The 22336-nt window shown below is 45.7% G+C and overlaps 1 protein-coding gene across 2 annotated transcripts in view; it reads right to left on the bottom strand.

Annotated features, from left to right (window-relative positions):
* SUSD6 (sushi domain containing 6) overlaps window positions 1–22336 on the bottom strand; it is a 159453-nt gene that overhangs the window by 9032 nt on the left and 128085 nt on the right. For both annotated transcript variants that reach the window (XM_085627308.1, XM_085627307.1), the window contains exons 3-6: window positions 15122–15154; window positions 5769–5969; window positions 4791–4929; window positions 1610–2019 (exon numbers count right to left, since the gene is read on the bottom strand). In XM_085627308.1, coding sequence (XP_085483434.1) covers window positions 1610–2019; window positions 4791–4929; window positions 5769–5969; window positions 15122–15154 — 783 coding nt within the window. The remainder of the gene's footprint in view (window positions 1–1609; window positions 2020–4790; window positions 4930–5768; window positions 5970–15121; window positions 15155–22336) is intronic.

Genomic DNA, 22336 nt, shown 5'->3' with positions numbered 1-22336 from the left:
TGACCATTAATAAAGGAATGCACTCACTCGGAGTTGCTATTTTGAAACCTATAGCAGGGAGAGGGGAAGGAAAAACGTTACTGACCATAGGAGAAATCAAATGGAGATAGTTCCACTCTGTCAGTGCGTATACAGTGCAGTAAAGATGACCGTCATCGAGACCTTAAAAACGAGGCTTGGAATGCGGCGAACGTTCCATTCGGTTTGATCGTCCCAGTCAGCGACGGTTTGTCCGAGTCATTAGAATGAACAGATGGCATGGAGGAGCTAAGAAGTGGAGGGTCCACAAGATTAAATTGCTATAAAATTTCTAAGTGGCGATAGGTTTCAGTGAGATAAATGGCATTAATTGCATACAGCGATTCAGCGGATTATAGAAAATTTTGTTTGAATGATACCAACGAAAGCCACTGTTCACGAATAATGACACTTACCCAGGTTCCCATGGCGCTAAGGATTTGTCTCGTCTTATAAATACTTCTCCATAAGTTGGCAGGGGTTGGTAATGCCAAAGTCAAGCACACTTGGTTGACCCTTGGACTCTCAAAACTTTCTGAAGAACATGGTTAAACTTTTATTTTTCTACGCAATGAAGTCAGACTCCACCTGTCTGCATTGTTTGAAAACAGTTTCCTGCAAGCGGCATTTCCCGCAGCACTTATCCTCTTCGGAGACACATCAACCTGAAATACATGCATTTCTTTAAAGATAAAGGGGACATCAAAAAAGTAACGGGTGGAAATGCTTGAATGAATCCGAACCAGTGACAATATCCACCTCCCACATTACAAATATATATTCTACTTTATGGAAATCAGAATCAGTCCTCACCCAGTAAGGCAGGAAACCAATTTGGGGCAGCTTGAGTTCCCGGACAGAGCGGATATCGCATCATAGTTTATACTGAGCCGTCCCTTTGGAGCTGGAAAACGTCTCGATGTTGGTGCCAGTCTTTAGTGCCACCGTGAGCAAAACACTGCTGGCTTGGAATGTAGCCCAGAATAAGTAAAATTGACTCAGATCAAATAAATAAATTCTAGCAATTACGGTTTTTCCTCAGTGGTTGGTCCCAAGTGAGACGGTTATACCCAGTCATAGCTCACTGTGCAACACAGTCCCAAGCAGCACATTACCGGTGATGCCAGCATGGCTGAAACAAGACTGTCTGCTTGAATTTCTGCAGAGGTGTGATGTGGCCTAGCAGTTGTAACTGGACTGTACCATTTATGCATATGCTTGGTCTCCATCTATAATAGCACAACCAGCAAGTATCTAGGGATTTGACATTAACTCAGGGTGCTGTAATCAGATCTGGTGACTGAAAAAGATACAGATACTATGCATCGTGATGAGTAGTAAGATGGCGCTAAGCATTTTTTTAGCATTACACACAGAGTGAAACCATGGAGTCAAGAAGCGCTCATACCTAAAGTGAGAGGCTAGGACACAAGCACCTTGAGACATTGCAATGAGCTATACTTGTGAAACAGATTAAACCTACACCCAACATGGCCACCTGATAGGACTGTCGTGCATAAATAGGAAGCTACCATGCACAGTCTAGTGTTTAAGACCTCGACAGCAGCAAATAACTGATTAAGGAACTCACCATCTGTGTAGTCCTCAGAGGATGTGAGAGATGAAAGGCTATGCAAATCTGCATTTTCTGAGTTCGCAGCAACTGCATGCACGGGCCGGCTGCCAACGCCAGCGACCCATGAGGAGGTTGTGGCTTGGTGCACTAGAACAGTCTCTGAGTGCCGGGAGCCGCTGGCTTCACACAGACCTGAGTGTCCGGGTACCTCATCTTCCCCGCTGCTGTAGGAAGCAGGTTCCCGCCGAGCTTCTCGAGGACTGGCCTGCCCAGGCCCTTCTGACATAACAATTTGCACCCGGGAATCTGATGGCGGGATGCAGTTACCAGCACTGCCGTAGACTGCTTCTTCGTAGGACGGGAGGGCCACCTGAACGCCATTCACTACGATGGACACTGGGTCCCCTGGCACACCTTGGTCACGCCTATTTTTGTTAAAAGAAAAAATACAGTTCATAAAGGTTACATCTTTAGCACTGGTAAGCACCACAGGGCGTTCACTCCCATGACTGCTCCAACATGAAATATATGAATGGTAGAAAAGCGATTAGATTTTAGTACAAAAACGAGGAGATTTGCCTTAATAAGCTATCAGTCCTAGCTGTATTAACACATTTATATACAGATGAAAGGAGGAATAATTTATCAGCTAGTCTCCAAAAGGAAGGACTGCTTTATACTGTTGCATGATACAACAACAATTCAAATAAGGATTACATTTTTTAAGAACAGTGTACAGAAAGGACGTCGTAGGAGAACTGCAATCGGGTGGTAGTCCTCAGAAGGGAAGTATTTCCTTCTTTTTTAACTCTGTTTAGTTGTGCGGACAAAAAGTAGAACTTGTGCTGGCATTAATACATCACGAGTTAACATTAGAATAGTTTGCCAATATCCCAAAACTCTAAATTACTTTTTGGACTACTTTGGGTACCCATGCTTCTTAGTTCTTGGTTTACCCTTTTGGAGCACAATTCTGCAATGACTGAAAACACCAGAGTCTCCCATTTTAACAATTTGCTGTGTGCATCCAGTTCTTACAAGAAGCCCAATAAACCTCAGTGCAGTTACTAGCTCAGATCTTCCAGGTCTTCCGCAGCTTAAAGTTCTGTTGCCAAACAAACTGTCAGAGTGCCTGATACCTGAAGGCAACTCTGGTTTCTGAACACGCTGGCATTCTAGGATTTATTGTAAGCTGTGGTTGCAGGGAAAGACTGACGACAAACAAACACACACAATGCCTAGCTACAACTTGTTTCACTGCTCCTCAGTGATGTATGACATTAGATGCCTGTGATATTCTAATGAGGTATGCCACAATATATTTGGGAATTGCTCCCAACCTCCCTGTTCAGCCTGGACGGTACGGTCAAAGTCACCAAGTCTGCGGGTCATGTAAAATTAATCTTTATGAAAAGTATGCAACTTGCATGCCCCTCTTTAAGAATAATTCTACCCATTCTGTTGCAAAAACCTTGAACCAATAAATTATGCTGCATGCTATGTTCAGTTCAAATAAAATACACAAGATAAAAGACCAATGGCGTTTTCTTTAGACGCGAACAAGCCAGACAGATTTTCATCGCCCCTCTAATTGTTAGTAATTAGAAAATCTTAAACAGCACCTGCAAATGACAGATTAAGTAAGCATGCTGCATACAGTTCTAATTTTGTTCAGCATTTCCTTATTGGCTTTTATTAAAACAAACACATGTAAAGAAAATTATGTTAATATACATGTGAAAATAACTTCTGTTCCTTTCACGGGATACAAAGTGCAGGCTGTACGGTGTATGCTAAAGAGCCCATCAACATATGAATAGCTCCTGGACATTTAAAGGTCACCGAGTGTATTTAACTGGATAAACGTTGGCATATGATCTCAAATTGACACCTATGAGCAGTGTTCCCTCCATTAGTCTGTGTGTGCTGGACCCAAAAGTTTGTGCTCACACTTCTACCTGTGCGCGGATAGCGAGTAGTGAAAAACCCCTATGCAACCAATTGTGGTTAGTGGGTCACTGCATCTGAAGTGTGATGAGAGTGTTTGACAAGAGAGGTAGATGGCTTGACTGGCCCAAGTAAAATGGTTAAAAAATAAAAATAAAAAATAAATGAAAACAGCTTGCTGCCTGGAAGGTGAGGAGTAGTGTCTGCGTTTTATTTGTGTGAGCACTTTCAGTCTTGCTATAGTAGAGCAGAGGCCGAGGGGATGTCTCAGCAGGCGCATCTTAGAGGGACACACTATATTAAAAATGTGGAAGCTCTAAAGAGAAACAGTACAAAGGCTAATATAAAAATTAAAAGGAAGGGAACTAATGAAAAGTGGAAAGAGGAGAAAGAAGTAGTGTGAATTAAGTAGGTGCACCTGCAGTGAGGGGAAGAGAAAAGCATGTATCTGCACCAAACTTCTCTTGTCAGATATTAACGAACAGTGTTGGGTGAAGGAGGTTTCACAAGTCGAGAGCAGAGATTTATTTCCCACAATGTGTCTCCTCCGATGTCATTAGAGTGGGACCACCGAGTAAGTCAGACTTACGTCTACATGCAAAGCACACCCAGGCTCACCAAGCATGGTCTAACAATCTATCAGCATCTGTCTGGTAGCGGGGAAAGCTGGTAAGTAGAACAATAGCGCATCACCCTTTATCAATATCTGCAGTACCTGTGCTTACCCAATGGCGGCCCAGGAGTAAGAAGTGACCAGACCTGTTCAAAAATACTAGGAGGGAGGAGAGTGGGATTGGTCCTAGTTGGAGCCCACTGGTGAGGGTGGGCGGGGTTGTGTCAGTTCCTGTGAGTTGATTAACCTTGAATGGGATCAGGTGGTAGAGATCAACTTATTCTAAAGTTTCATATGCCTGCCCCCTCTAACTTAGGCCAGCTCAGCAGTGAGCCCTCTGTACTACTGTTGCGTGCCTCCCTACCAGTACCTTTACACCAGAGGAAGGATGCCCTCAACTCACCACGTGTGCTCCATATCATGCCCTCTGCGCCCACCGGATCTGCTTTACCCAGGAGGAACAACTTCTCCTGACCTCGCCCAATTTCCGACAACCGCTATTTCCTACTACTATTAATGCTACTAGTTAGCAACATCTATCTGTTACCAGCTGTGGCTGGGCACCTAATCCGGTGAGGTCTCAGACTATACTAACCACGGAGGTGGACAAGGATTAACAACACTTTGGTGACTCACCTGCTGTGGTGGAAAGACTTGAGTTTCGGCTGTAGAAGAACGAAGAGTACGACCAGGAGGAGGATCAGGGCCACAGAGCTGGCAGTGGAGGCCACGATGGACAAAGTGGGAACACTCATGCTCGAGTGGTTGTCTTTATCTGTCGCCGAAAAGTATAAGAGGCAAGCATGAAGGAAGGATCGCTGCAATCTCTCACACAGACATGTGTGGCAGGTAAGCGTCCATACACAACAACATCCGCGACCCAGTAAGCAAGAACTCACAGACAACTAGCTGTTAATCACCTCTCCAACACACACACACACACACACACACACACACACACACACACACACACACACACACATACACACTCCAATGGTCAGGTAGAGTAAATTCACACACAGACAACAGCAGACACTCAGGCAGAAAATACAGTGGGAACATGCACATTGAGGCATAGACATGGATGAGCCAAAGAGGAGGGGCATCTAGAGGGGCAGCATGAAGAGGAGCCTCCATGTGCAGCACTGGCATACTGTGACTGTGCAAAACTGGAGTTCCATTTTGTGCTCGACAAGCAGGCTCGACGACCCGAGGTATTTTCTGCGCAGAAGTATGTATTTTATTTCTATAGGTCGTTCCCAACTCAGTCTAACTTTGTGAAGTCAAGTAGGCCTCCAGTGCAGACAGCACTTTCTTTATCCTTATTCTGTAATATGCACCACCACAAGCAGGGAATGTTCGGCCACTCGAAGGTACCGGTATGTAAACCTTCCTACTGCCCTAGAGGCGCAGTGCGCCAGGAGTCAAGGATACAACCTGTACAACGAGTACGGAATGAGACTGCTGAATGCTTTAGTTCAGAATTAAACACCATCCCTCCACTCGAATACCTTCCATCAGGGCGTCAAAAGGTGAGACACTGCTCTGCTTCCTCCTCTCCCACCTTCAGGGGGCACACTAGGTAAACCGTGAGACGCGTCACAGGACACTCACCTGGACTGAGCCGGCAGCTGACCTGCATGGGCTGATTCCACTCGCCACCATCCTTGCAGGTCAGGTACTTGTAGTCGCCCTTCAGCATGTAGCCCTCGTCGCAGAAGTACTCAATGACGCTGCCTGTGGTCAGCGACACCTTGCAGGGGGAAGGGTGGCACAGGAAGCCCCCGTTCTCGGGCTCGGAGGGCTGTGGGCACACTGAAAATAAAAAGCACATGGCATGAAAACACTGCAATAACACAGCTTCTATAGTGGAGATAAGTGCAATGAACAGTAAAATTACTTTATGTAAATGAGTGCAACCGTTCGTTTTCGTAAATGAATTGCAATGCTGACCTCTTGCAGTTAGTTTCGTTTATGTAAACCAGTGCAAAGGAACTCTTGCAAAGTTAGCAGAGTTTATATGAGCGAGTGCAAAGGTACTCTGGTGAAAATTTACTTTCTGCAAAGCAGTGAAAATTAACCGTCTTGCAAAGTTAGTTTATGTGAGCGAGAGCAATGTTGGCTTCTTGCACAGTTACAATTGTTTATACAAAGTGGTGCAATGCTGGCCTCTTGTCGAATTAGATTACATAAGTGAGTGAAATGCTGGCCTCTTGCAGTTAGTTTCCTTTATATATAGGAATACAACTCACAGTTGGTTTACTTTATGGAAACAAGTGTAATGCTGACCTCTCGCACAATTAGTTTACATAAGTGAGTGCAATCTGGCCTCTTGCATAATTAGTTTTCTTATGGGAGTGCAATGCTGGCCTCTTGCATAATTAGTTTACTTATGTGAGTGCAATGCTGGCCTCTTGCACAGTTAGTTTACATTGTGCAAGAGGTCTGCATTAAAGAGGTATACATAGTTAGTTTACTTTATGTATACCAGTATAATGCTGGCCTTGTTCACAGTTTGTACAATTTATCTAAGTGAGTACAACGCCAGCCTCTTGCACAGCTCTTACTTTCTATACACAAGAGTAACGCTGGCATCTTGCACACTTAGTATACTTTATGTACAGCAGTATAATGCTGGCCTCTTACACAGCTAGTACACTTTACTGAAGTGAGTACATTGCTAATTCAGTGTAGTTGAGTGCCATGCTAGTTTTCTGCACAGTTAGTACAGTTTACATATACATGTTTAACGCTGGCCTCTGGAACATGCAGTTTATTTTATGTATACAAGTGTAATGCTGGCCTTTTGCATAGTGAGTATAGTTTATATGCGAGTACAATGCTGGGGCCCTGCACAGGTTGTATAGGTAAACACTCTGCTGGCCTCCAGCACACTACAGTTCATAATGGAGAACCCTACACTAGCCTGTTAAACTAGTATCCTTGTATTATTGTTGCCACAACATATTCTGGGGAGACCACGAGGTGTAAACTTGATTTTATTTGCTCCCTTGTCATGGTGTCAGTACTTTTTAAATGAAAAAGTTCTAATGCACCAAAAGCGATTTTTATAGTATTGAGTAGAGTTGGGCGGAATTTGCATAGTCTCGCTCGGCAAAGCTCTGCGAAACGGTAAAAATCCCCGCAAGCACGCAGAGTTCCGCGAACACGCAGAATTGCTTGTTCCGCCTGTTCACGATGCTTTTTTCCTGTTCGCGTACGCTGTGTGCGTGCTAGAGGGGGAAATATCTTGCAAACACGCATTTTGAAAGCGCGAACAAACAAAATTCCGCGAAGCCGCCGAATTTTGGGCGATTCCGTGTTCTCCGCATAACGCGAAGTTACCCAAATTCCGCAAGCGGAACAGAATTTACCGCCCATGCCTAGAATTAACACCTTTGTTTTCCTTGCGATGGCCTCTTATTATAGGCTGTTCCAAAATGGAGTTTAACAGACAAATGAACGTATGAGAAGGTTTAAAAAAAAAAAAAAAAAAAAAAAGGATTGCTCAACTATGTAGGGAGGTGGCATACCACGTCCTACGATGACTAGGCTTGCATCCGGGCGAGGTTTCTAATTCAATTCACTTTTTTTTTTTTTAAATGATTATACATACACACACTTAAGACAATTACTACACAGACAAAAAAAGATTTGTTTGTAGTTCTGTGTAAGTTTATATTACAGTGCAGTATTTTACGATCCTTCTACGGTCATAAGTAGGTGTGAACACCCAATAGTGCCGGATTAGCAAGGGGCAATGCGCCAAGGACTCAACCATGATGAAATACCAAGGAGATAAATTAGAAACATGTTTGACACAGCACAGCTGTGGGTTTGTCAAACTGAGCTGGGGTACAGGGCGCCCCACTGACAGAGCTCCTCCGGTTCATGGACGCCTGCTGCTTTAAACACACAAGTAACAGTGGGAGAAGCACCCGGACCAACAAACACCACCCAGGTGTGTGCAAGACAGTTGGATCTGTGACTGGTGGCTACCACAGTCAAGAGTGCTGAGGACGCCTCATAGCAACACAGCTTCATGCCCATGGCTTGTGGCCCAGCATTCAAGACCCTCTCATGCCCAGCACTTGACCTTGGTCTAGACCACAAATAAAATGGTCTCCTTTGTCAGAACGTTGGTTGGGACATTCCAAAGCCACCCCGCCCACCGCCAAAGTCCACCACACAATACCGTAGCTGTACCAGAGAGAAGGGCCCACTTGGAATGTCTGGTAATGCTTGAAGGGCCGCTGATGTCATGGGCTGGAGGGATTTACAGTTCTGCCTTTGTTCGAAAAGATGGCTGACCCCGCAAACAACCAACATCAAAGCACAGTAAAGCTGCCCATTCATGAATTGATATTTTGTGCAGAACTAAATCACTGAACTGCTGATAACTGACGCTATTCTCATAAAAAGTGTGATCCGGCTGACCATGGAAGAGTTAGAAAGTCTGAACATGCACTGCTGGGATTTTATACTTACGTATTTATTCAATAATTCATAATACCGTGCTGCTTAACCACAAAGGGTTATTGAGCGCTTTACAGGATTTCACAAGTAGCTGATAACAGGAGTAGGATATTCAGCGAATTACAGATTTCATTGCAGTGTAAAAAGTTTATCTTTTCTCATTGAGCTTACACAGTCCCTATTCACACACCAGCTAGAATTCCAAGTGCGTCAGGAGGGGTGCAGGAGGTGGATTTGAACCAGCAACCTTGAGTTAGACACAGATTAGGTTATGCGTGTTTGTAAAGGACTATCACCCGTGAGGGTACCCTCTTGAGGAGCTGGTGTGTGCGCCTAGCCCTGCCTACGGTAGGTTGGTTAATTGAAAAGCCAGGTCTCCAGCTTCTGAGTCCTTGCGTCTGAAGCGCAGTCAGAGAAGGCCCGTCCTCCTGATCTGGTTCTGTGTTTGCGTTGGATGTGAGAGAGTAGAAATCCTGTAGAGTGAAGGTGTCTGGGTGGTTATTGTGACTGTTTAGGTAGGTAAGGCCTGAATAGTGTAGTGCATTGAATGTGTGTGTGTGTGCGCGTGTGTGTGAGGAGCTTGAATTGAGAGCGTTTTTGTATCGGGAGCCAGTGTAGTTCCCGGAGGTATGGTGTGATGTGAGTTCTGTTTGGGAGGTTGAAGAGGAGTCTGGCTGTCGAGTTCAGCATGGTTTGTAGTTTTCTTTTGAGTTGCTTGGTGATCCTGGTATAGAGGTGTCCTATAGTACAACTTGCTGGTGACTAGGGTGTGAGTGTCAGTTTTTAGGTTGTGCCTAGGCAGCACTTGCGCTGTCTCTTCAAGACATGCTGTATTCAGGATATGGGCATTAAGCTCCACTTATGTTTTCAATGGGCTCCTTTGACTGTCTTTTCCAAATGCCTTTGTTTCTTTGGTTAATCTCTTTAATAGTCCCTCCTATGTACCGTATTTTCTTCTGTTGCACCCTGCCACAAGGACTGCCCCCGTTACATGTGGTGTTAATCAGGATATGTTATTTACCATTCATGAGCACTATTTTCTTTTTGAAGCACACTAGCATGCACGCTGAAGTTTCAATAATGGCAGCCGCGCGACTGCCTTATAGCGCAACTCAGCCAAATCCTTTCGTTTTTTTAAACAAAATTTTTAATGCAGCGCCGATTATGGCTGCACAACTTTCTTACAGCGCGGCTCACCAAATCCTTTAAGTGTGGCACGACAAGCTTGGAGTGCTTTTTTTGTCAGGACTGTGTTGTTTTCGGAGGGCACCTGTTCAGTCCTTCATCTCCCAACACCCTTCCGCTTTGCATCTTAACCCCTCCCCCTCCCGCCTCCCCGATGCAATAGGTCTTGCATTACTGAAAGTTAGAGCTATTGGTGTTTCAAATAAAAATGCAACGACATCAGCTCAAACTTTCATTTTTTATTGTCCACTGGCTCTTTCCTGGTTTAATTTTCAACATTTCTACAGATTTCTTTTTTTCGGCTGACACATCAAAGCAAAATAATTGCAGTAATGAGCTAAGGCAATCTTCCGCAGGCACGCCAAGGCTCCAGTGAGGCTGTAGCTGGGGGCAAGGCGGGGCTTTGTATTTCCGCTCCCTCTCTGCGATGTGTCAGTCTATACATTGGTTCTTCACTGGTTGAACTTACTGTACACACCACAAAACACTGGGAAACGTTCTTCAGTGGAATATGTATCCTCATGCAATGCTTCCGAGTGCTGTCTGAACACATGCATTTAAATATTAAATGTCCTTTAAATGCAGCGTGTGACGAAGCGTTACTTAAGCTTGCTGCAGATGTGTCGATTTCCACTCTAGTGTCCGACAGGCCTTACTGGGGTGAAGTAACACCTCGCAAACACACAGGCTCATCCGTGCCCATCTGCATTCTGCTGGCGTTAATATAAACGTTTCTTCACAGATAACTTAGTTAATTAGAAAGGTCAAACAGATCAAAAGGCTGAAGTCAGCCAAAGTCCCCTCAAGGCTCAGAGCTCCTTGTTGGGAACACGTTTGACACTCGATTACAACAGCCTGGCATTCCTGAGCCTCTGCTGAGCATGCAGGGTTGTGTCAATAACTCCCCAACATCAAATAGCCAGCTTCCCAAATATAGCACCTTCAGTGAGCTGGCTGTCCTTTACATTCTATAAATAATTATTTAAAAAATCATGCATGTATTTGTGTCTCAGCCATGCTTCATGGTAAAATTAATATCATCGTGATATGCAATGTAATCACAAGGGTGAAGGCGTTTTGATTTGTCACCAAAACCCTAAGATGTCATTATATGACCCATTTGGTATTTTTTTCTAAAAATACTATATGGCTTGGAGAATATCTACTGAAAATGTGTGTGTATTTATTGCACGTGGGTCCTTTTTAACAAAATGCATGAGTATAAATACTTATTTCATAGGAAAGCGTGAAATATTAAAAATATGTAACTTTTCAATATGAAATATTGTTTCAGCTTCATAATGACAGCCCTCATTTCCCTCTGCAGAACTTTTCCATTGTTAGGGCCACGAGGCTTACGGACAAGAATATCTTAATCATGAAGGAAGGTTATTAAAATTACTGTGCACTAGCGGCAAATTATGTGGCACATTCTCCGGCAGTATTATAAGCAGGGCCAGTGGAAGTATGCGATTGTGCGACCAGCCGATTTTCGCATAATTATAGATTAGCCGCATAATCCATCATCTGCTGCATAATCTGCACATTGTAACAAAACAAAATTTGGTTATAGCTCAAACAGTTCAAAAGTTACTAAAAATGCAGCAGCATGAGTTGCCCGTCGTGAACTTCTTTCTCATGTTTGAGAGGGAGAGTAGGAGTTGATGTTGTGTGGGCACATGACGTAGGCCAGAAGGATCATGTATGCGTTGAAGATGGAGAGGGTGAGTGATGAACCATGAGGCAGTCTGCAAATTAGTTTGCCGACTTCAGAGGAGTAAGGTGCCAGGCTAACAATTTGTGTAATATCCGTTAATATGGTGGAAAGCGGGTCCTTGGATGCCAACTTCATGCGGGCGTCTGATAAGGATGTGGTTTGAGACTATCAAATAATGCAGAAGTCCAGGAGAATGAGAGCTGCCATGTCTACTCTGTCAAGGATCATGCCAATGTAGTCTGTGATGGCGAGGAGTGTTGTGTCTGTACTGTGGTTGGGCCGGAATCCAGACTGCATGGCTTTGAGGCGCTGGTGGTTGTTGGTGGTCGGTGAGACATCGGTTGACTAGTTTCTCTAAGATTTTGGTCGGGTATGGTAGGAGGGAGATGGGTCTGTAGTTGGAGAGCATGGCTGGGTCAGCAGATGGTTTCTTGAGGGTCATAAGGGTTGCATGTTTCTTGTGAATGTGGCTGGGTCGGTGGAGGCGTTGAGGATGGGTGTTAGTGCTTCACTGGCATCCTTTGGTGAATGTGTGGTGAGAGCAAGGGTCGGATGGAGCCTCCGAGTGGATGGTCTTCATCGTAGCAGCAATTTTGACGTAGTGATTCTGCAGCAGGTGCTCGACTCTATGATCTATCCAACGGACTGCAGGCCAGCCCAAAAACATCACAAGTCAGCTTCTTGCTGCACAATCTGACAGCACACATTTGTGACTTCAGGGATGGTGTGTCAGATGTCAGACGTGGACAACGATGTCATGCGTGGGGGGCCATTTGAACCTACTTCATGCATAGGATGTCTACGAATGGAAACGCCACTCAAGGCAGAGCTTCCCTATAACCTACTGGAGGAGACAACCGCTTCAGCCATGAACTACAGGAAGGACGGACCACTCGACTGTTAGATATTGATTTTTTCCACTTTCATTTAACAGAAGGTTACGTTGTTGCGAGCGAGCAGGGGCGCCTGGACACGTTTCCACTGCATGAGGTGTGCACCTCAACTAGCGCAGCAGGCTCTGTTCATACTATAACATAACGCTAAAAATGTTTATTTGGGAAACACGGCATCCACCCACAAGATGGTGTCTTTACGCAATTACAGGTAACAGAGGTTTATTGTTACTCAACTTAATGGTAATTTTATGAACCTCTAAAGGAGGAAAACTTGGATCAGTTACCAAGGGTCAAATAAAGGTGCCCAGAATCGATGGCTTAGGCCGCCGCGCCACCATCCCACAAATACCCCAGGGCAGACTACGGAGAACTCCACTCGCAGCAAGAGTACCATGCTGCCAAGGGTGGGTCGAGGGTCAGGGAGCCCGCGACACGGTATACACTACAGAGCCATATTCTTGTGAATGTATTTATTATCTTGGGTGAAGAGTGTTCACGCGCCGCGCCACAGGTTCTAAGATACTGCTGGAGCATTGACAGAAGGCAAACAGTCACCAAAGACTGCCCTTCAGAGCCTGCATCTGGAGACAAACACAGCAAGTACCAAGAGGCACCAGTGTGCTTTGGAGTAAAGAACCTCCTGACTTGCAAGATTTTTTTTTTTTTTTTTTAAGGCCTTGCCACACATTTAGCAGCAACTCAGTAACAATCTGGAATGGGGCTGGTGTTGCTCCTTTTACTGCGGACGTTACACTCTCAAACGCAGGGCGTAGCAGGGTTGGTCATTTCTTCCAAATGCATTGTAAAATTGTTTAGCAAAGTAATTTTATGGGTTTTTTTCCTACAGTATTCCGGTGCGCTTTGTGCATACTTCAAGCGATAAAAAAAAAGTTATTTATCAGCGCTTGTAAAGCGACGAGTGTCCTCCTTTATTTTTTATAATGCTTTGGACAGACGTCAGGTGTAGCAGAAACAACCTTTTAAAAAGCTGAGGGTGGGTGACTAGAGTCCAACAGAATGAGATAGAAATGGTCAGTTTGAGTTCAGCGATCACACATGGGAGACACTGCATTTAGAGACCCGAGTTCAGTTTTAAGACGTTTCCTGAATCAGAGATAGTTTGGTCCAGCTCTGATTTGGGGAAACGGGCATTCCAGACTTTGGGGCACAACACTCCCTTGGACTGCCTGCCATGTTTTACACAGATTCCCAGATGCCTTCATTTTTATTTATTCTGTTTCCCCAGGAAAGGCACCCCAAAACACTTCACGAAGGCTGCCTCCATCGAAAGCTGTGAAACAAGGCAGCTTGTGAAGCTAATTCCACACCGATTGTTTTGTGATCAGCTGTGGCTTTCCGTGGGTAGGCGATCCTTGAAGCAGAGACTGCCTATGTCTAACAAGCATTGGCAAAGCCAATAGATTTCGCCTATGTGACTTATTGGTTTTAAGGTTGCTGAGCAATGAGAGGCATGCACACTATAGATGTGCCTCCCCGCAATTCAGTAACTAAAAACAAAATACACGCTAAAGCTTTTTTTTTTTAAGTGAGTGTGAGGAATAGAAGCCACGGAATGGCAGTAGCAACACGGGTAAGGACTGAACACAGAAGCAACACGGGGCACAGCAAGACTGGGGAAGGTGGGAGAAACGGGAAAGCAAACAGGGGGTTGTAGGAAACAACAATGGGGAGAGGGAGAGAGAAGGAGGGAGTCTGTGGAGGAAACAACACGGAAGGCACGGGGAAGTAATTTGGAGAAGCACTGAGGTGACAGAGCAACTTGAGTGCTGGGGGAGAGAAGTGCACGAGGGAGACAGCTCAAAAACACATGCAGTCTTGAGAAGAGCTTACCACGAAAGAAAAAGTTAGTGCTTGAAAACCGAGCAGTGGAAGCAGATATACTAACCAACCAAAGAAATGGTAAAGAGGCAATGCTCCATGGCCGGGACAAACACAAGACTGATAAGCTGGGACACTAATAAGAAGCAAGCAAATGAGAGACAGGAAAGCCAACCAATGGAAAGCAATGGGCATGTTCAACAGATGGAGCATGTTGTCAAATCAACCACCGTGACCTTGGAAATCTTGCTAGTATTCACCACATAATTGCTCACTGTGTATTAGGGCAGTAGCTTGCTTTTACTAGTGCTTGAGCAGATTATGATCGGTGTAACTGGATTGTTCTAGAACATTCCTGCAAGGCAGTCTTTTGCCTCCTAGCTTTGGGACTCCAAATATCAGAAAACCTAGTGGCGACAATGTTGGAAGGCTTAAACACTTCTTACTCAGAATATTCCCCAGTGTGCAGAAGATTCTCCTGTTTCCCAAACCTTCAGCGGCGATCACTCCCAGCTGTCAGCTAAAGAACTGAGTTCTGGGTCTTGCCCCACTGCCCATATTCAAGGCGTGAGTGTTCCTAGCCAAAGGCTCTTAACGAAAAGAAGAACCATTCTTCATGGAAGGGTGAGGTCGCGCTCCTCGCTACTGACTATTTGATGTCTTATCCCAAGGGAAGCTATTAATCCCACAACAAACAAAAGTAACTAAACATGTTTGAGTTCAAAGTCAACACTTGTGAGCAAAAGACCATAATCTGTGAATAGGTTATGAGCAAATGGAATGTTCTAGATAAAATGCATTCTAAATAAAAGGCATCTGCAGACAGTAATGCAAAGGAATAAACTTTATCTTACCCTGTGAATTCAAATCAGCCGAAGTCTTGCCACCTATAGAAACAGAAAAGGAAAAAACATTGTAAAGAGATTACAAGGTGATAGCATCCAATGAAAGACATCACTGCAGAGAATTAACACTTCCATGTGATAAGACTTTAATTCCAGGTAAACCTATGAAACACAAAACAAATGCCGATGGGAAGATACTTTCAATCAATTTAACCACTGGAATTCGTCTCAGGGTTGCATTCCAACACGTTGTTCTTTTGCCCATCACGCCATCTCAGATCAGAACCAGCCATATGCAAATCAGTCTTGACCCTGCTCCAATAGGTACAGTCCATCCCAAACCGCCAAGCCAGGTCCTCCCTGAACTGGAATTCAAGCGAACTAAGAACGGTTATGCCCTGATTAGGGCTATTCAGTTGGGTGAAGCTTGGACTGGGATGTGGCCCTGAGTAAATACCAGTGGGTTCCGTACTCTCCATGCCGCTTGAGTCAAGCTATCCTGGCTGATGAGGGGTGAAACCCTGAAACCGGTCCTAGGATGCTTGTTTCCAGTCCAGGGAGGACCTGGCCTGGCAGTTCGGGCTGGACTGTCCCTATTGGGCGCAGGGTAAAGACTGATTTGAATATGGCTGGGTTCATACTGGAATGGCATGGAGAGCAAAAAAACGATGGATATCTCTGTACCGGGGTGAATGTATGACATTGTTCTGCATTCATGTCCATCAATTGTTCTTTTTACATACTAAGAGCAAACAAAAAGGATGAAAGGGTTTCCTCAACAGAAAAATATGTAGACTAAAGTGGAGATTCAGTTTCCGTTTTCTAACTATCTTCTTAAGCACGTGAGATTTACGCATATGAGATTTAATGCATTTCAAGGGAGGCGCACATTTCAAGGGAGGCGCACATTTCAAGGGAGGCGCACATTTCAAGTGAGATCAGGATGGGCATTTTGAAGGAAAAAGCCACAAATTAAGCCTCTTGATGTTTCCCAACCCCCCACCTCCCGTGTTTGCTGATAATAATGTATTTTTAGTTTTATACAATAGATTAAGTAGCAAAAATGACTAAGGTATTTTGAGGCGGGGTGCTCAGTGTATATTTCATTTTTTTTTTTTACATAAAACCGATGATCAATGATACTTTTTATTTTTCATGCTAACCCTCTTAACATTTCAAGGAGTTCAATTTTGCTTTTTAAAATCAAACTTCGAAGTGAATCTGAAAATTTGTCTTAGCTTTCAGAATGCTTTCGTGACCTTGCTGAAACGGTTTCCGTCCTGTCCTACCACAACTTTGCGCCCTCTGGAAATGTCCTTGTGGCCCTCGGAAGTACCTGCCCAACAGTTTGAGGACCAGGACTCCAAAAGAAAATCTAGCTCTATACTCGGCGCCATCGCCACTGGGAATAACCTACCCCGAGGGGTAATATCCTTCAGTGGCGTTATAGAATAGCCTCGGCAGGGATGTGTTTAACCATCAGGTCACCAAGGCAACAACACGTATGGGAGACACAGACTCGACTTTTTTAGGCTATCGGGAGTTACTTTTACTGAACTTCTTTTATCACTTGAGCGTCTAAAGATTACCTCCAGACGTCCTCCGTTGACAGAGAGCACGTCTCAAAGCCTGGGCTGCCATAATATCACCAGTTACTATATTTTTATCTGTTAACAAGAACTATAACAGTTGTTAAAGGCCCTGAAATTGCAGTATAGTTGCAGGCTGCAGACGAGGGCCTTTAATAACCAGTAATCCCTGAGGTAGAAGGGTCCTAACGATATTATAACAGTTTATCCAATGAGAGCAAAAAGTTCTAAGTTACGAAAGGGAGACACAGGAAGACAAAAGTGTAATGTTGGAGCAGAACTGACGTTGTTGTCCCAGAGTACCATCCTTGTATTCAGCAGAACGCCCCACATTCCAGGGGTGTATTACGTAAAACTACCCGGCACCCGCATGCTTCGGCTCAGGATCCTTAAACCTGGTACATGGCACGACCTTTCAGGCTCCTGCATTGCAACACGCCCTTTGCACCTCCCCGCCTCAATGGGTGCACCTCTGCACTCGGGGTCAAAGCAGCCAGGACCGCGGGCAGGTAGGCAGTCAAAGCGGGGCTCCTTCAATGCTTACTGTAGCCTGGCCAATCTGATACCGACACTGAATAGAGAGCTCTGCAGAAAAAACAGTATCTGCCATACCTCGTCTAAACACAAGGTGGCGGTGCTGCATAACAGTTTATCCGATGCCACCAGGAACAAGCGGGGTTGAGGAATGTGCGGGACATGGCGAAGGAGGAGGGGAGAAGTCAGTAAAGTAAGAAAGGGAGGGGAGAAAACCCGAAAGGCAGGAAACAAATAAAAACAAAAACAACAAGTGTGAAGGAACAAGGAAGGAAGCACGTAAACTTTATGTAAGAAAGGAAAGCCGTGATGAGTGAAGAAAGCGCAAGAGTGAAGGTGGTTGGGAAAGAGGATGAAGTGGAATGAAAGAGTAGGCAGAGGAGATGAGAAGTCTGATGTAATCAACCCTTCACAGCAGCCTACAGGAAGTGCAGACCCGGGGCTGCCTGCTTTCCCACAGTGACTGCAGTCACCCCTCCCCCACGGGTCGGAGGCCGCTTAACGACCGGGCAGGCGCTACATCACCCCGGGCAGGCGCTGCACCTCCCCGCCTCTCCCTCGGGGTGATGAAAGACAGAAGCACCATAAAATCCCAGGGGACCGGGGCCATGTTTACTTCCGCCAAAGCAGTGAAGGGTCACAAGCGCATTTATTTATGCCTTTTTATATAGCGCGCACTTTACCCACAGGCGTCAGAGCGCTTTACAACAGGGCGAAGTAAAATACAACGGGAATTAGGAGGAGAAACACAAATACTGCATCGCAGCCCCACGTGACCCGAGCAGCGGCACACTATACAGAGAGCCCCACATTTCCCCCGCGGCGACACCCCACACAGGCCTAACATCGGACACGTTACAGGGGAAGGGATATGTGGCAATAACCCCCACAAGGTCTGCTGGGTAAGGCAAACAGATGACATCACGTCACCTCCGACCCCTGCGTCCGGCTGGAACTACACACCTTCTCACCCTCCAGGCAGACTCCCCATCACACCAAGAGAAGAAATGGCAGCTTACGTCACCCAGAGACTTACGCAATGGGGATACCAGCCAATCCTTCCGCCTGTGTTCAGTGCCCCCTGCTGGGGTGCAGAAGCACGTATACCATCACAGGGGCACCAGTAAGGTACTCAGATGTGATAGTCGAAATGTGTCTCCCTACCGCAGGATAAATGTAAAAAATGTAAATTTTGTAGACTTGTAAAGCGCACAGCTGCCCCAGCAACGGGCGTCCGGCGCTGTAGACCGCTGGGGAACCCGTCCTGGCTATCCCTGTGAGATGGTCCCTTTCTGGGTATCTCCAAGGTGAAACCAGGCATCCCCAGCGTCTGTGGGGGGCCGTTGTAGAGATGAGGCAAGCTTAATGCCCAGAGTTGCCGAGTGTGTTCCTGGTTAGAGTAGGTACCGAGGCGAGAATTATGGAGTCCGTTTTGACCCTGGTCCACGACCGCGTCGGGAATTGAACCCTGGTCCCTGGCCGATTCTCTGCATACGGGTCTGCCGCCTCTAACCAGTGAGCCACACCTCTCCACACCTCTTCCATACTGTGATTTAGGTGAATGTTTAAAATCTAGGCAAGTCTGAAGTACCCAAAGAAGGTTCCCCGAGTTATCAGTCAACAGTGTGACGTAGAAATCCATCTGGACAGGACAATTGTTGTGGTATGGAATAAAGACCGGATTCACTGCGATTCTCCTTTACCGTAGTCCACCTTCTGTTATGAGGTTCATGATTTGTTGCGCCTCCATATTCCGCGTCTCAAAATACTCTAGGTGGCTACCTAGACAGTTAAACAAGCATTAGCAACCCCAAGCGGCTTGCATGGTCGGTCAGCTTTTAGGCTTTGATAATGACCGATTTGATTGTCAAGATTTTTTTTTACAAAACGTTGTTTTTGGGGAAGATGCTGGACTTTCTCGTCAGTCTTAAAATAAGTAAAGATATCTAAAAGCAAACATTTTTTGGGTGCCATAGCAGTCCCTGGCACTACACTGGTATGGATGGGCTGCTTGCCAAAGGGCAGAATGCCGCCACTCACAGTGAAATCACCAAATGGTTGAAGTGGGCGGTATGCTGTAGAGGGCAGAAGACAATTGTCAATGACAGATTAACAGACCAATGGAGCAGGGGCTTGCTTAAACCCCTATAGCTAACTATATTATACATATAATTTAGTAAAATCACACCCAAAAATAAAAACCCCTGTATGCGCCATGGAGAAGGGACTTCTTCCCGCACCTCCGGAGTACGAGCGCGGATACTTGCAATTTGGCAGGAAGTAACAATGGGGATCTCGGACACACAGGAAATGACATTAAATAACAAAGAGCCCTGATGAAGCACCGAGGACTCCCGACCAATGGGGGAGGGGGAGGGGTGGGATCAGGGAGGGGGAAGCTTAGTACGGAGCGAGCTTTACCCTGGTCCTTCTGAATGTATGTCTGTCCGTCTTCAATAACTACAGGTGATTCACATGTATTACTGCAGGCGGGCTCTCCAAGCAAGGCTTCAGCCACACAGGAGGGTCTGGGTCACCCCTTGTCCCACGGGAGCTGGCGAGCCGAGCCAGAGCCACGGACCCCAAGACAGAGCTAGCGAGCCAGAGCCACACATCCCAAGACACTGATTGCCCTTCTCCCTCCCCTTGAGTTTTAAAGATGGCGCCCATCCTCGCCCTCTGTGTTTTGACACAGGCTGTCTCCTTCCAAGGATGTATTCCATTCCCAGCGCTGCCGCTTCTTTAGTGTGTAACCTTTACCCCCGGCACTGTTCACTTCCCTCAATCTGCTCAAGAAACACCACCTCCCTTTTACCCCAGATGCACCCCTCTTAAAAGCAGGGGTCAAATGGGTGAGAGGGCTCTTTGACCTTTGACCTCCAACAGATACGGCATCCCTCCCACACCAAACAGCAATAAAAGAAGACAGATGACATCGAGTGTGAGCTCCAGCAAACCCCGCCCACAGATTACATCATTTGTAAACTTTGCTTTAAAGAGCACAGTAGCGCTTCGGATCTAACAAACACCAAGGGATGGCAAGGCGGGGGTGACTCCTCTCTGAGCATCGGTAATATTGGCACAAGTTCAACACGGTAAACATTACCACAAGATGGCGCTTCTGAAGTCTGCACACGGGCCTATGACCGCTCAATTTCCTGTTTTCTTGGGTTGGAAGTTCAGCAGTTTCAAGCCACCGCCTTCAGGGACATCTCAACCAAAGTAGCCTCTATTCACCAGGGTCCTGCTGCAGGGTAGCCTCCTTTTTAGGTCTCGCCTGACCCAGCGCATGCGCTGGTCTTGCGAGACTTTTTGAGAGGGCTCCAAAAAGTGCTACCAGGCCAGCCTAGACCTACAGTGTCATGTGCACGGCCACGCGCGCCGCGCTCGACGCGAGTACTCTCACTTTCGCAGCCGCTTTGATGTTTGATCGCGATCACTTTCGCGGCCGCAGGGCCGCTTGGCATAGCCAATAGGTCTCGCTTTTGGGGACCTTATAAGTATTTAGTTATGCAACTGTTGCATGGCTAAACACTTATAAGGTCCCAAAGGCGAGACCTATTGGCTATGCCAATGCTTGTTAGATCTTGCCCAACTGACAGCAGAAGATGTCTGGTTGCGAAAGACCTATTGTGAACTTCAAATGATCACGGGTTGGCTTTGTCGTAGGGTGACCAGAATTTTAAAGCCAAAAACCGGGACATTTCATGAAAATAGAAGGACTACAATTTTACTTCAAGCGAGCAGACAGAATGACCAGGCTCCTCAGCAGAGAATAATAGAACAGGCAGTTTGAACATATACAAAATGTAATTTTTTTAACCCAGTAGCTTGCCTGTTAAATTGCTTTCATGAAACACCTGATAACTATCCCTGCTTTGTAAAACATAAAAACGCACCTCCTGCCGTTTTCAGTCGACCCTCTCTAAAAACCGGGACAGGAGCTAAGTTTCCTGAAATCTGCAGGACAGCTGGTGAAAAACCGGGAGTGTCCGGGCAAATCCGGGATTCCTGGTCAGCCTACTTTGTCCTCACATGCTTGTTTCTCATTTGATGGCTTGCCTTCCTCCTGCGTTTGTCTCTCCCCTGAAGCATAGTCTCTTTACGGTCCTTTTGATTGGCTGACTCGTATCTTTCCACGCTCACATTTCAATTCAGCACTCCATGAGAGCGCATGTGTTTTCTAGCTCTCTCCCTAGTGTGCTGCTTCATTCCCTTCAAAGAGGAGCCCGCCCCATACCCCCGGCCCACACGCTTTGCTGCTCCACACCCCTCCCAGCCTGCATGAGGACTATTTATGCCGATGTGGGGCTGTTGAGCAGACTTTAAAGGTGGTTTTGTTTTCATCTCCTGCATTCCACATATTGCATGAATGCACAAACTATGGCACAGAAAGGAATGTAAGGTGCTGGGGGAAAGGGCCATCTTCTGCATTCACTCAGAAGATGGTCTAAGCGGTGCTGAGGCAGAAGGTGTACTTCCTATGACACTTCTGCAAGCCCGCCCATTGTTGCCCTGTTCTCCAAGAGAGAACCAAGTGGGTGAATTTTGCTGTAAGTAAATTAGACCTTGTCCGGCATTCAGACAATTCATTATTCCTTTTAAATTCTGTTCAGTTTCCAAAGTGAAAACTATTTCAGAAATAAACCATGCTTTGTATAAACACGGAAGCACCTACTTCAATGTAGAGTTTTGGGTTACCATAAATAAGGTTGCTTTTCCTACAATACTTTGATTTTTTTTTTCTTTTCCATTTTTTAAAACATTTTACAAACATTGGCAAAGCCAACAGCTCGGCACTAGAATTTTAAATGCGAGATCTACTGGCTGGGCTCATGTTTGTAAGGACTGGCTTTAGCAAAGACCTTTTGATTTTACTAAAATTACAGGTATAACATACTTATTTTAAGGCACTTTCAGCCAGCTCTCTATCTATTGGTTTGTTATTCACACGTTCTTCCACCCACCACAGGAAACAGCATGGAGCAATGCGCGAGCTCTCTTCCACCATTGGATAACTTGACTGTGACATCATTCTATTTCACAGCAAACACATCCGCACACAAATCAGAGGACTTAAGTGCCAGCGACTGCTATTGCA

The sequence above is a fragment of the Triturus cristatus genome, chromosome 9, assembly GCF_964204655.1.
Source record: "Triturus cristatus chromosome 9, aTriCri1.1, whole genome shotgun sequence".
In the NCBI taxonomy this organism is placed as follows: Eukaryota; Metazoa; Chordata; class Amphibia; order Caudata; family Salamandridae; genus Triturus; species Triturus cristatus.
This window is presented reverse-complemented; position numbering and strand designations above follow the sequence as displayed.